Raw genomic sequence first — 15,896 nt, 5'->3', positions numbered from 1 at the left:
ATGCTTAATCCGACTAATGTAGTGTATGGTTATTTACCCAGGTACCGAGACTAATTTGCCAAGCAAGGCTGAGACCAAGTGAACGTTAAATAGTTAGTGTTTGATTTTAGTCCCTTTGTTTCTATATCTAATATTTTCATATGTGAATCTTTGGACTACGTAGATAATCGTTTGTTATCTACTTTTGTTTCGTTATTTCTCCATACCCACTTTTGTTACTTATGGTATTCTATGGACCAAATTTCTCGTGTTTCGTAGTAAGTTTTAGTTTTATAAATGTTAGAATTCAGTTTGATTCTAGTTGAAATTCAATTTTTTAGTCTCATTTTTTAATTATTTGAATTTAGTGAAAAATTGATAATCATCTTTTTGCTAGTTTTTGTCTAATTCTGTAGCCTTATTTGCTAGTTTAGTAGATATGCAACGTCTATTACGCCTCGGGTTGGAGCGTGACAGAAAAATGATATCAGAGCATAGATTTAAGATATCAAAAAACTTGTAAGATATAAGACTGTGAGAGCTTATTAGGACGTATGAGGATGGGTAGAAGTAGCGTATATTTGAATTTATTTCGCTACTGCTTTGTAGTTGCGATTAACATCCCGTATTTATGTGTTTGTGATCTCTTCTCTTAATAAGATGGTGCATCCGTCTTTTATAACAGTGTGCATGCGCCAGTGATATATTCCACTGTTTTACATGAAAAATTGTTATATATATATATATGAATTACTCATATGATGAAGCATCACACAATTACATGGGGCTTTAAAATTTGTAAGATATAAAATGTGACTGTAGCATCAAATTGACCATTGTAGAAAGAATAATCTGCCAGATTAGTTAATTTTGATATTATACCAACGAATGAACATTCTGCATGGATTCTTCGTGATGAATGGCGTTGTCCCTCATTATAACAGGAGAGATCAATTTCCACACTGCACAGAGGGAGTGAGTTAGTAAGCATGAGTCCAACACAAAGTAGTGAGTTAACATTGACACATCAAAAGGCCTTCCAAGGAAACAAAAGAAAAACAAAAGGGCATCTAGTAAATTGGTTTGTAATTTGCATGTCTGTGCATAGTTTATTCTTCTTCTTGTTTTTTCCATTTGTACTCGAATGTGACATGCTACTCCGCCATGGTGCGGCATAACTTGCCGCACGCAGGGAGAGCTGGTTCCTTTGGCATAGCTTGGCATCACTTGACACAACTTCTTATTCATAAAAATGTATGGAGAACCTCTCGAATTAGAAGAACCAAAAGTTGTAATAAGTGAAAAAAATGAAAAAACAAAAATGAAGTTGCCGCCTTTTTTAGAAAAGGTCTCAGGGTCTTTCATATATTTATATCTTCCTTACTGTACCTAGGAACATCTTGTAATTATTTTGAGATACTCTTCTATGCAGTAAATGTTACCAATTGTCATCAAATTTCTCTTTGTGCGAATAATACCATTAATTAGGGAACTCTAATTTTACATTAGATTGTCCAATAATGATTCTCCTCTTGCTGATTAGCTATTTTTCAGTTTTCAAAGCCCATGCATTAATCCTATTTGTTCAAATGGTGATAACGGCTAAAGGCTAATACCAATGCACGGGATAATTTTTCCAGTTAGTCACTGCGAATCACCTACTATACCATTTTCTAATATTATCATGGAATGCAAGTAGCTTGATGTTTGAAATAAACTAATTCCACCAGATCGAGCATGTACTGGGACAATTATGATATAAATATTGTCGGCTAAATGAATCTCATCTAACATAATTATTGCACTAGTGAAAACACAAGTTTAGAAATATCAGAAGCTAAGAAGAGCTAATGTGTACGAGTGGCGCAGTTCGAGTAAGCATACTAACTGTCATGGTTTCTCATGCTGCTCAAGGTAACTAGCAATCAAACACAATTAGGTGTTTATTGCAGACACTAGTTAAATTAATATCAACTGACTTTGGCCCTGTGCCAATCATGTGTCTGATATTACTTGGCCCAAAGCCGGATGGCCAACATATTTACATCTTCAAAGCTAAGAGAGCTTAAAATTTACACAATTGTTGATGGTGAAAAAAAGGGGGCAAGTGCCACTTTGTGGACAAACCCAAAAATATGATAATTTTCTTTGCTTCTTTTTCTATTTTTTTTTTAAATAAGAAAACCCCTATACATACCTATCTGTAATGCAAGCATCTTGGTAATTAACTGAATTTTTTGCAGCCAATGGGTAGTCTACCACTACAATTGAGATAAATTAATAAAGGAATAATCGAGAAGGTTGATTTCAGCTATTTTAAGTCTTATATCTAGATAAAATCTAAAAAATGAAATTTTGATTAATTGATAAAAAAAAGTTCAGAGAAAACATCATAGATTTCTTACTATATATAATTAGTATTTAGTCCCCTATTAATCTACAATGGGGAACTTTGACCAGGATCCTGGCAGTTAACAAACCAACATGAAACTTGCATATATTGATTGTTCAACAAAAACTGGAAGAATTACCAAATTTCAAATTCTTAAAGACCAAAATGCGATAGGACAGGAGACGTAGAGAACTTACAATAAATGCTTGCAGCCAACCATTCATTGATGATCTTTACCCATGTACTAGCCCAGCCAACATCTATGCTCCACCTGATTATTTGAACACATATTTAAGGGCTAAAAGGTCAATATCTCAATTAGCTAAAGAATATCCTATCACGTATCTTATACAATGAATCCCATTTTGGTAGGAGATCTTACTTCCTTGTCGGATGGTCAAGTTCCCAGCTAATGAACAACATTGCAAAGTACATTGCTCCCATAGAAAAAACAAAGTGAAATATCTCATATCTGTACGGGATATCATCTTCCAGTTGAGCTTCATCCTTCACAAACTGAAAAGCATAATTTAACGGTAATCATTGTTTTAATCTTGGTAGCATTATCGAACACTTTGACTGTCTGTATATGCAGCAAAGATAATTTGCAATTGACAGATGAATTGTCACATTAAAGATGCTAACTTTGCGGAATGCAATAGACAGATGACAGGCAACTCCATGAGCAAAGAATTGAGATAAAAAACGATAATAAAGGAAATACAGCTCACCTGAAAGGATCTTGTATCGATTCCAGTTGAAAATGTGGCCATTACAATTGCACAAAGAGCAATGAGGAAGCACTAGAACAAAGCATCAACAAGGCAAAAGATATTATCTATTTATGAAGCTTGAAAAGTAGAGGATTGCACTTACTACAAAAGAACTTTAATTATGCTGTCAGAATTTATAAATGCAGTACTTTGCAGTAATATTGTGCTCAATTGACTTCATTCTTCTGTGGTTAATAGAAAAAACAGAATATGCATCAGAATTCAAAATATGTAGTTATCAACTAAGTTTTGCTAGAGATAACCCACATGGTAAGATAATTGTAATGGAGGAAATGAAGAAATGAATAAACCAACATATCATCTTTAATGTACCAGTAGCTTGACAATGTTAACTATAAATTAGATATTGTTGGGTTACTTCTGAAGCCAAGCAAATCAACTGAATATTTGGACTCTATTATCTCTCAAGAATGAGACAAAGAAAAACAAAACAAAATTGATGATGAAGAAAACCATACCCATTTTCTTGGTATCCTCTTGCCTTTAAGAGTGATCTATGCAAGATAGAACTGTTTCTACTACATATACGAAGGCTTATCTTACTGGCTTCAAAACATCACTAAAAGAAGCCAGTCATGGATACCGAACTGCAACTCTAAGGTAACGTGGTTTTCAGATTTAAAAGTTTTATTGTTCATATTAAGCATTTTCTATTGCACTTGCTAGAGAAAACTTGTCATATTACTGTAGTGAGGATACACTTGGTTACACTGTTCATTTAGGAGACTTTCCACGTAAAATGCTTATGGCCTCCTATTCATCGAGCTTATGTTGCCGTCTTCTCTAACTTTTGTTTCACAAACTATTATTCACAAATAGAAGGGCAAATAGAATTTGTTCCCACAATAGTGTAGTATTCTTTTACTATGACTGAATATAATGCCTCTCACTACATGATTTTATGATTTCATCTTAAAACAAGGTAAAAAAGGGGTTGGCTTCAACAAGCAGTAATTTGGTAGGATATTTCTATGAACAACATTGCTAAAGCTTTAATGAACCTAAATAATAATGAAATGTTTTAACATTGAGACTTTACCAGGCATAAAAGAGAATAGATCCTATAAGAATTACAATAAATAAAGATCGATAACATCTATAATCTATAAACACTGAATGGTCAATTCCTTAGCGGTGTGGAGCTACCCTCTCACTTGGCGGGTGGGACCCACCTTTCAATTAATACTTTCTAATTTCAACTAATATTATCTCTTCCCATCCATCTGGCCCCGTCTATTAAAAAAAACAAGTAATGATATCATTTTCGTTAATTGTATATATTTTCATTTGCTTCTATAGACTCAACATGCCGCGACATGCCATGTGGAGATACCTTCACTAGTATGATATTAATTGCACTAGACAAGGATGAGGTGTATGATGTTAGGGTGGCAGTGTGCCAACTACTTGATTGAGTAGATCCAGCCTGGAGAATACTCAGAAAGAGATAAAATCTTGTCCTTTTGATAGAAAAAAAAAATCCAGGTCTGGATTTGTTAAGTATGTGATATATTGTAAATATGGTCCATAGTGTTCAAGATTGACCAAACATGGCAAGAAGTGATGCGCCTGTTGGTTGTTAGGCTGTAATATTGGCACGTGCATGCCACTGTGCCGTCGGCATGGCATGGCATGATACACTGGCACTCCTCGGCCCCTACAACATATGCTAGCCGTGCCAAACAGCGCATATTGGCACAACAATCCTAGCGTAAGTATTTGTTTGCATGCCCTATGCATTAGGCCATTAAAAAATTTGGACTACAGTGAAGAAAATAAGGATAAGAAGAGAAGTTTGAGTTTCTCTTCTCTCTTAGCATGTACACGTATCACACGTGCTTTACTCAATTATATGTAGGAGATGTTGGTTTAGTAAAATGTGATCACAAGTGAGAGAGAAACAAAGATCAGGATTAAAGAGGTAGAAAGGGAAGTGAGAGGGCTAGGGGTTATAACTATTCTAGTGTAAAAAGAAAAGGTGTAATATTTCTTTTAGTTAGTAAATCTTTTCTCATAAATCGTCTGAATTCTTCATCTGTTTATTTCTCTATTGTTTAAAGAATTTCGCTGCAAGATTTCCTGACAATTCGTACTAGAGTTCAAGATTACAAATCCTTAAGAGAGCTGACGAAGAATGGCCATAAAGATTGAAACTAAGAAGTTTAATGGAAAAAAAAACAATTTCAGCTGGTGGCACATAAAGGCAAGGCTCAGATGATTCTAGTGCAGCATGATTGGATCAGGCATTGATGAGAGAGCGGTAAAGCCAAATAAAGTCTTTTATAAGACATATGTAGAGATGAATTGGGCGATTTTGAGTTTACTACATCTGAGTCTCAGAGAAAATGTCCTTTACAATGTAGTTAGTGGGAACACACTAACAAAATTGTGACAAAATTGTGAAGGAAGCATACGGATTTCTGCATGTCTAGATTCTTAACGAAAAAACTATATCTATCAGAGCGGTTGTACATACTTCCGATGCAAGAAATGGCATGCCTTCGTGAACATGTAAATGAGTTCAACAAAATAATGATGTCTAGATTCTTAACAAACAAGCTGCATCTATAGAAGTGGTTATACATGCTTCGGATGCAAGAATCAGCTAGCCTTCGTGAACATGTAAATGAGTTCAACAAGATAATGACCCAACTAACTAGTTTTCGACGGCATTTGATTGAGCTAGATCTGATCAGACGCGAAACAAACGTGGAAACAGAATCTGAAAACCCTTTCAGATGAAACTGGAGTTTCGAACATGCGGAAATGGTTGTGGGCTCTTGAAAATACTATATAGAGAGGAGTTGCAGTGTTTCGAATGGTCCGGATTGCCCTATGGACGCCCGAAAGATTCGGGCGCAATTTCAGACGCTCGATTGTGTTTCGAATGCTCAACGCGAGAGCTGAGGTCACCATTCATGCAATGTTTCGGGTGCCCAAAAACCCCTGTGGATTCTCGAAAGTGGTACAGATAAGATCAACAAGTTGGAAAGCAGTGAACAAGTGACTCATCCTGAAATTTCGGATACCCGAATGTAGTTCCTAGTGCCAAAAAATTGTTTAAGGCTGAGGGGCTCAGGTTGGCTATTTCTTCAGATTTGAGGGGTCTAAACATAATTGTTGAATTCTATAAGAGAGTTTTTACCCCCAGCTGCTGCTTCTTCATCTCCCAACTAAAGAAACCCTATTTCTCTCCCTCTTTCTTCCATTTTTTCCATTTTGTATAATTGTGAATCCTTGGTGTAGAGAGCCCTAAAGTTGATTCACTCCTTTCTAGTGGTCTCGTATCCAACCACAGCTGAGATGTGAATTGAAGAGCAAGGAGCAGAGCTCCTGGATGATTTTATTTTGTGCTCCAACCCATTAGTACACAACCAAGGTGAGAATTATGGTTTTAAAGCTTGAAATATAGAGTTTTGAGGTGATTTTCCTACTATTGATGCTTTCATAAAGATAAACTCCCGATAGTTTCATGAAGATATTAAAAAAATTGAAATGGTAGCTAGAGATTGCCATTAAATATAATTGATATGTGTTGTACGCGACAGTCAACGATGCAAGAATCCCCAAAAATGCATGGATGCTAGATTCAACTTGTTCCTTCTATGTTTGCCTAGAGAGAGTTTTTTTTTACCACTTACAAGCTTGTCAGAAGTGGGCAAGCTCCGGACAACAATATAGCCTATAAGGTTGTAGGAGTTGGAACAATGTGAATAAAAGTGCACGGAGTAGTCATGTCACTGACGGGTGTACAACATGTTCTTAGTTTGAAGAGGAACTCAATATCTCTTGGTGCCCTGGACTTTAAACACTACAAGTACTCTGCCTAAGGTGGAGTTAAGTGGCTATGTAGGTCTAGAGACAAGAACAAGTTTTGTGCAATGTGAACAAGAGAATTTTTATGTTTGAATTGTAGTCAAAATAGGAGTGGAGATGGCTTGAGTTCCAAAAGTTTGTGCGACTGCAATTGCTCGATGTGGAGGCACATAGAAGGCATCATGGAGTGAAGGAGACAAGCTCAAGGTAGAGCTTCCATGATGAAATAGTTTGGAGTATAAAAGAAGTCAAAATGGAGAATGCTAAGTATGTGACTTCTTTTTGTATGTAAAATTCATTAGGGACTGGTTTTACGAAAGTGAGAAGGGATGTGTATGACAATTGTTGGGCTAAATCACATGTTTGCATTGCCTATCTATAAGCCATCAAACAGTTTGTGCCCCAACAAAAAAAGCAAAGAGGATAAGAGGAGTTTCTCTTTATATAGCTAGAGAAAAGAAATAGGAGGAAAGAAATAATAGGAAAAATGAAAAGGAAAAGATAAAATGAAAAAAGCAAAGGGACTTAAAATAAAATCACTCCCGTGAAATCCTCAGCAATAGCTATTGTTTAACTCAATTTTAATGTTAACTTTTCCCCCTCCAATATGTTGTCTTGTGATGGAAATATAAAAGAGACGAATGAAGTAGTGTACCTATAAGAGCAAATGTGCAACGCATAAATTGGAAAAAACATGATTTACTATTGTCTAGTATAAGGAGTTTTGGGAATCGAAGGGAAGTTTTGTCATACAAAATCACAATGGTTAAACATTTGGCTTACTTCCAAGCTTTTCGTAAAAGTTATATAGTCCTTAGTATTTTGTAGCATAAAGTTACATATTGGCTCTATGAGTGACAAATTTATCTGACAATCAAAAAAAATGAGAAGGAATTTCAGAGTTTGTACATCTTACAACTATAGTTGTCCAATCACCATTCTCGGCCATTTTCTTTGGTGTTTTGCATTTTTCATTCTGTGGTTCACTGCAAGTCAAGTGGTGAATATAAGTTTAATACAAATAAACAAGGACAACAATGGACATGTAAGAGACAGTTTTATAGTTGCTTGCATCATCCAAAAGTTGCACAACTCTTAATTCGAAGTTTTGTGATATGGAAATATTTTAGGCCCTATTGTTATCTACTTATTTGTGCTCTCCTCTGAAGTCGTACTAAGAACTCAAGTTCTTTTTTTTTCATAATACGTCCCCATATCTAAAATATATAAATTAAGTACAAGATGCTAACAAATTCAATAACTTTGACAAGCAAAGCATTTAGTATTTGGTTTAGTTTCTAAAAATCAAAAAAAGAATCTTTGCAATATGGAAACAATACCTTTCAATTGCAGACCAACAAAGGAAGACAATGTATAAGCCCATAATCCCAGAAGATAGGAGGCCATTATTAACCTATTTTGGCAGCAAAAGGAAGTCAAACATGTATATGTAATATATGATGCACATCATTTAGAAATTTTGTATTGCAGGTCAAACTTTAGTTAATTGATATAACATCTTATTAAGTGAACCCTCAATTCGAAGAAAACTATGAAATGCCAAGTATAAGCTTTCCTATCAAGAAACCTATATTCACATTGCAACAGGCAAATAAACAACGAAAACCAAAATAACCATAAGCCTTCTATCAGATTCAAAGAAGTAAATTACTACATATGTTACAATTGGATATAGAAAAGTTAAAAAAACCATATTCTCCACAAGTGATAGAAAATAAAGACTTAAGAGAGTGCAATTTGCTTGAGAGCATGTGGGCCAGACAAGCAGACAATCTTGATATTAGCTGTTACCTAGTAAGTTGTTTTACAAAATTTAACAAACAGAATTAAAAATAGGAATACCAATTATTTTTCATCAACTTTGCCAAATAAAATATTAAAATAGAGAAGAAAATGACATAGAGAGAAATGGAAGTTGCCCATGGGAATATACCTTCGAGTGAAGTGACACGATCATCATGATTATAACCAAAATTGCCGTCCATGTAATAGAGAAAATGTTGATTATGCAGGACAAATGAGGAGCATACATAATATACATGAGGACAATCCCACTGAAGGAAGCAATGTAGGAAATAGTTGACAAGAATAACCCAAAGAAGCCACTGAAGATAAGACTGTCAATGCTATGTCAACCTTTCAAACCGTAAGAAAGAAATTATGTCTAATCTCAAATTTCAAAGAAGTAAGCAAGTCATTTAACAATACCTTGCACATATATTCATCAAATAAGGACATATATTCATCAAATAAGGACATATATTAGGTCTAACAGGTGAAATTTGTTGTATGTAGATTCAACAGGAAGAATTTTTTAAAAAAGGAATATCTTAAGGATGTGAGAATTCGGTTTTAAGTATTCTTTGAGAAAAACAGGCCATGTTTCAACAGTCCAGCGGAATTATTCTGTCCAAAAACTCAAGAAAAGTTGAATTTCCTCTTTTCTACTTCAATAGAAAAAAAAAAAAACCTAGGACTACTTAAAGTATTTTTAATTCTTCTAAGAGCTGCAGACAAAGGAATCATCAAGGAAACAAAAAAAAAGTGTAGGTTTTTGTTAGCAAAACATCTGCATCACGTGAAATGTTTTCTTATAGTTATTCAAGGATTCATAATTGGGACACATCTTTGTTGTATGAATATTTCATTGTTGACATTATTTTACATTGTTCTATTCTTAATTTCATGGTCTTCTGAGTTCTGACAAAATAGTAAGTTAATCGTGGACGTGTTGCATGTATAGGGTCTTTTTTGCATCCAATTGGATTGTAGAATCTTGTGAAATTATGCCTCGCTACAAAGTTTCATATTAAACTTCTGACTTCCATTTTGTGAATGTATATCAATCAGTAGGGCTTTGATTATCTAGTAATAATCTTGTCATCCATCAGCCTGATCGGAGTTATTTCTACGTCCTATTGCAATACGCAAAAGTTCTATGTTACCTTTCTAGGAACAATTATTCATAGCCCATAGAAGAGCTGCTATCTTAAGCAAGACAGTTAAATGCAAAGATTTAGGTACCATGACATAAGAAGATGAAATGGATGATGTATTATAGAGCTATGGTTCTTATATGATACAATACCATCGACCTGATTGCGGATCCGGCATCCATTGGCTATTGCACCATGCCAGGAATTGAAGCATGCTTATGAGCTGGAGTAGAAGAAATATCCTACAAAATTCATAAATGAGAGGAAATTGTGGGCCAACTGTTTCTTAGTTGCTTCATACATGCATACACATTGACCAAATGCGCACGTGCAGCAAAATACTGAAATACTTCCATTGTTTTGCTTTTGACCAGCATGTTCCTATGTATTTCTGTAAATAAAGAACTTATAATATAAAAGTGTTACAATTTACCCTGCACCGATGCGAGCAACTTCACCTACAAAAAAGAGAAAAATGGAGTATCACTCTCATGTCAATCAACTAAGGTTTTCTATTGTTCACATCAATGACATGATGCTAGTGTAAAATAATTATAAAGCAAGTTTTACTTAATTACACATGAACTACAACGATTTGAAATAAGAATTTGGTAAATTGATATTTTGTTTCATTCAAAAAATAAAAATAAATGATGTGGCCATTAATATAGGTACTTAAAATAAACTAAGAAATGGAACTCCATTCCCACATAGAAGATCAACAACTTATATTTACATGAACCTTGAAATTTGTGACACCCCAATAGTCCCACATCAAATAATATTGGAGAGTGTGAGAGGCTTATGAGTGACGGAAACTCTAGTTCTAGCAATTGGGCTTAAGCATTTGGGCATATGGTTTGGGCCCAACAAGGTATTAACGTTAGTAGACAGGGTCGTTATATTCGGTATAAGAGCCTGTTTGCCAACCGAAAATGTGAGATGGTCCCTGTTTGATCTAAACGAGGTGACTCATTGACACCCTAAATAGTAGATAGTGCCACGTCGGATAGACAATGAATTGTGAATAAAAATATAAGGACCAGGGACCATAGTAATAATAACTGGGTTTAAGCATTTTGGACAATGGTTTGGCCAAACAAGTTATTAATACTAGTGGAAAAGATAGTTATATTTGGTATTAGAACTAGTTTGCCAGTTGAAAACATGAGATGGGACAGATCTCACTTTGCTTGGCGACCTAGGCTAGGCAATGAGACCTGATGAGGACATCAGCGTCTAAAACAGGAGGAGTCTGCATTGTTACATTTGGTATCAAAGATGTATCAGAGATAGTTCACTAGCCTAAAATGCAAGATAGATCTCACATAGCTTCGTGATCTTAGGTTAGGGAATGACTAAAGAAGGGGACCTGAAGAGAAAGTCAGGGTCTAAACAGAAGAAGTCTGTACGGCCCCAATAAAATAGTCTCACATCGAATGAAAAGGAAGATACGATTGAAAATACAAGAAACAGGGAACACTAGCAATAATAACTGGGCTTGAGCATTTTGGGCTAGTGGTTTGGGCCTAATGAGTTATTAGCACTAGTGAACTGAGTCGTTACACGATTCAAAATGCATTGGAAAGCTCACTTGTTGAACCTAAATCACCGACCCAAAATAGTAAAGCCTAGTTGTTATAACTAAAGTCTTCGTCACATATGACAGACTCTCCCATATTATGACGTCTTCATCAGCCCAATCACATACATAGTCCAAAATCACCCAAGGCGATGTGAGACCCACCTCACATTTCCTGGTAATGAACCGGCTCTTTGATACAAATTGTAACGACCCAATCCACTAGAACTAATAACTCGTTATGCCCAAACTGCTAGGCCAAAATGCTTAAACCCAGTTATTGTTACTAGGGTCCCTGACCTCTTAATATCTCCAATTATATTTCTTCTCCTATCCAATGGACTATTCTATTAGGGCGTCACACAATCATATTTGGGATGATAAATCATTGATGATTTAACGCACCGTAGAGTTGGATGAAAGTTTTAGGGATGATGAATGAGATCACAATTGACACAAGGAACAGAAGAAATTTTAAAATCCAGCATCTTGAATGCCAACAATCACGAACTTCATGCAGCTTACGAGCTCCAAATGTACTAGCAAACATAACAGAGAAAAAAATCTGAAGATTTCTATTAAGGCAATTGCAAAGAGATCCCAATCTTTCGAACACAGTGTGTAAAACCAAGTAGACTCTTGAAGTTACAGATATACACCTCAAAGAATATTAGATATACCCTTGTTCTTACAAACTTGAATCTCAGAAAACCTTTTTGATACAAAACGAAATTCTTTCCAAATCCTTCCAAGAAATGGGGACTGATCCCCAAATTATGATGATGGCATTTTCATTCAAAATTTTACTTTTCATGGGTATATATGAAAAATTAATATTTTAAAGAGATATATATAGATGATTTTGCAAGGATATATATGTAAAAGCTTCTAAACTTACATAGGAGAATGTTGAGAAGCACCATTGAAAACATCATTTCCAATCAAAATTAGAATTTCACGAGAACTAAAATGAAACGAAATCTCTCTATCTTAAAAGGATATGAAGCACCCTAGGCTCACACGAAGGACACCCCCAGCATGAAAGCATTCATCCCCTTTTTCTCCGCACACTGCTATATCTGAAGAAGAGATACAACGATTGAATGAATGGAGATACTGTGATAGAACGAATGTGCAATACATATTAAGAGAGGAAATCAAGTGAAAAAATCTAACCAACTTAATGGTTTACAACCTTAGACCAGAAACAGTTATAAATTTTTGCTTCAAGAAGCATTATCAGTTTAGCACTTTCTTCTTTATTCCGATGAAAGCCGCTAAGAGCTTATGTTTTTGCAGTACATGTATATAATAGAATGATGTACACCAAATATGTTGACGAAGACTAGATTATATACATAACACATAATGCCGTTCAAAGTCATGAGGAAAAGAAAACAGATAGATAACATCTCATTTCCCAACTCTGGCTTTTAAGTCTTCAGTTTAAAATTAGTAAATAAAAAGCTCACGTGTCTAGAAGCTATCTTACCATTAAAGAGGGAAGATGATCCTACCGGCACGAGATACAGGGAAAAGAAAAAGGCTAAATTATAAAAAACTACCCATAGATATTTGAATCCCTAGAAAAATAATATCTGAACAGTTTACCCCTTCTATCAGGCAAAAAGCACGGAGCCTAATTTATCAAGGGTATTCTGCAGGTTTTGATTATCAAGGGGGTAAAGTGCAAATCATTGATATATCCTGGGGGTGATCTGCATGTTAGCCCAAAGAAACAGTTAGACTTAGGCTGCAATATAGGCATAGCAGAACTAATAATCTCAATGCATTGAATAGATAGCGTGACTAAGAAACTAAATCACCAGTCACTCTGCCGGAGGATTTCGCGTTAGCAGCATAATTAGTAGCTGTTTATTAATTATGAGCATTCTCTTAGAACCTTCATTGGCAAAGGTTAGTATGCACGAACAACACTTTGTTTTAAGGCTCTCATGTATAAATTTCCAGAGCTTTGTTATAGAACAAACTGAAATGGAACCTCTGCGAGCATCCTTTTTGTTAAAAGCACGAGCAAATTAGTATTAATCCTTCTTTATTTCGACTACGACAAGTTTGTATTCTACGTAAATGAGTCACATACTTCTATGTGATCGAAAAGAACCTACAAACTGCAAAATATATTATCGCACGAAATATAACATGGCGCATTCAACAGTCCAATAATATATTGGTCACATCCATTATAGAGCTACAATGCACTTACGGCGAAGGCCATGGAGAATCTTGTACCCGTAGTCTCGGAAAAACCAAGCTAATAAGTTTGTTGTAAAGAAAATAAAACCGAATATGTATCGCGCTCTGAGAGATTGCTTCCTTCTAACTGCATATGCGGTCTCCCGTTTGTCAACTAGTACTTGTGGTTTGCCAACTTCCTCGTTCCTCACATCATCATCTATTGTGAAATTTCCAACTGGCTCGGAAGGATTTCCCGTCCTGCAAACAAACATACCTACAATTAACTGATAATAGAGCAAAATTTTAATGCGAAAGCACTGAAAATTTTATGCCACATTTGCAGAAAATAAGCGAAAGTTAATCACTCGAGGTTTTACGAAGAAAAGTTCGGAGAGTCAACCACCTATATAATAGGCATAAATCAAACGCGTGATAGAATGGAATTATTATCAGATTGATTGGAACCCACATGGAAATTAGAATACCCAATACGCTAATTGCTCGACAAAGGAAATTTATACTCGGAGAAAGAGTAATGCAGAAAATGCATAAGAGATGGGTGTTGGAGAACTCACATTTCGAGCTAGAAATTAAAAGAGAGGAGATGTGGTAGTGCTTGTGCAAAAGAAAGAGAAAGAGTGACTCCCCTCATCTCCCTCTCTTTCTCTCTCTCTCTCTCTCTCTCTCAGCTCCTTTAAATAGCGCTCTTTCATCATAGAGCACCTTAATTTCTTTTCCGAAACGCAAGAAACCCACTGAATAATCAATCCCACACTAAAACTAGCAATACACACATGCACGATAAAAAAAAAAAAAAAAAAAAAAAGAAGAGAAGTTAAAATATATCTCTCATTCGGAATTTTTTTCAAAATAACTCTATAAAATTTTCTAACCGGCTAAACTATCCTATAAAATTATTTTTTTTTGTAAATTAATCCTTCTTTTGCCGTATAAGTGACACAGCTAAAATTTTTTCTTAAAGACGGTGAACAATTCACCGTCTTCCCAATTTCCTACGAAAGCGAAAAATCATTCAACAACTTAAAAATTCTAATAACCTATCCATTTGATTCCATATAAACTTAATAATCTGAAAATTCTAATAATCTATATCCTACCTACCAAATAAAAATTTTAATAATCCACGTATAATCCTAGCAACCTTATTTTTTTCTATTTTTTATATAATCCATATTTCATCGCGTGTAAAAAGTATGAGAGAATGCAGTGAACGATTCATCGTCTTTAAAAGGCGGTGAACGATTCACCATGTTTCAAAAAAAAGAAAAAATCCTACATGGCAAACAAAGGGTTAATTTGCCAAGTATAGATTTGACAGGATTATTTTACAAACTATAAAATTCTAGAAAATTATTTTGTAAAAATGTCCTCTCATTCATCCAATAGATAGGAATATTTTTACTAGTCACTTATACTAGTCACTTCAATAGATGGGGATATTTTTACTAGTAAAAGTGAGTAGTAAAAATTAAGTAATTAGTAAAACGACTCCACATGTTCGCTGGGTGAGATGAAAAATTTAGACGTAAAAAAATAAATTTTTCATTAAAATTGATAAAATGTAAGGATAGTCCCTGTACCATCCCAGTAACACTGGTCGGTCCCTACACTTTTTGATTAGAAACTTATTGGTCAGAGTATGTATATACAGCTTAAACTATAGGCCATTTTGCTCCTGCTTCTCGACCTCTGAAAGTTTTGATTTTATTATCAAACTAGTCAATTCACTTTATTTGAGTCATGTTGTGGTTGTTTTGAAATCCGATGTACCATTAGATAATTAGGCTTGATTATAATATTTTATGTGATTTAGTGATTCATGTAACTAATTTTCAATAAAAATTTTATTCAACTATCTGAATAACTTATCTGACATAGCTTATTTAGTAAAAAAATTTCTTGTATAATTGAAAAGTAGGAATTTGATATTTTGGCTTTCTGAAGGATCTTTATTTGGCATTCCTAATTTTATAAAAAAAATAGTATATTTCACCTTCGAGACAATTTTTTTTCAAAACAAATAATTTGAAGGTTAAATGGGACGTTCTCATGAGATAATAATTTTATAACTTTATATGTAAAATTACACATTGATATTCCTTGATATGTAAAATTACATACTTATCTTAGTTTTATTTGAACAAGGATTGATAGAT

General features: G+C 34.7%; 1 protein-coding gene across 4 annotated transcripts; it reads right to left on the bottom strand.

The window, feature by feature from the left end:
- On the bottom strand, positions 632-14,476 carry LOC109708171 (probable serine incorporator). Of its 4 annotated transcripts, none has more exons than XM_020229797.1 (13): positions 14,295-14,471; positions 13,748-13,977; positions 12,523-12,599; positions 11,926-12,085; positions 10,372-10,396; positions 10,091-10,180; positions 8,936-9,107; positions 8,322-8,395; positions 7,898-7,967; positions 3,103-3,174; positions 2,754-2,887; positions 2,569-2,642; positions 632-941 (listed from the first exon to the last, which is right to left on the bottom strand). In XM_020229797.1, coding segments are annotated over exons 1-13 (1,266 nt in total). In that variant the 5' UTR covers positions 14,297-14,471; the 3' UTR covers positions 632-855. The 4 variants fall into 4 exon arrangements, with proteins under 4 accessions (XP_020085386.1, XP_020085388.1, XP_020085389.1 ...); XM_020229796.1 differs by having other exon boundaries at positions 654-941; positions 8,936-9,119; positions 14,295-14,470; XM_020229799.1 differs by lacking the exon at positions 3,103-3,174 and having other exon boundaries at positions 8,936-9,119; positions 14,295-14,476.

Source organism: Ananas comosus, linkage group 3 (assembly GCF_001540865.1).
Source record: "Ananas comosus cultivar F153 linkage group 3, ASM154086v1, whole genome shotgun sequence".
NCBI lineage: Eukaryota > Viridiplantae > Streptophyta > Magnoliopsida > Poales > Bromeliaceae > Ananas > Ananas comosus.
Note: the sequence above shows the minus strand (reverse complement) of the source record. Positions and strands in the feature narration are given on the sequence as shown.

Bases quoted from the DNA above. Each gene is read 5' to 3' on its own strand.
- LOC109708171 (XM_020229796.1), bottom strand. The intron at 10,181-10,371 runs GTAAATTGTAAC...TGAATTTTGTAG, and splicing joins GTTGCTCGCATCGGTGCAGG to GATATTTCTTCTACTCCAGC. The intron at 3,175-7,897 runs GTAAGATGTACA...GCTTTGTTCTAG, and splicing joins GTGATTGGACAACTATAGTT to TGCTTCCTCATTGCTCTTTG.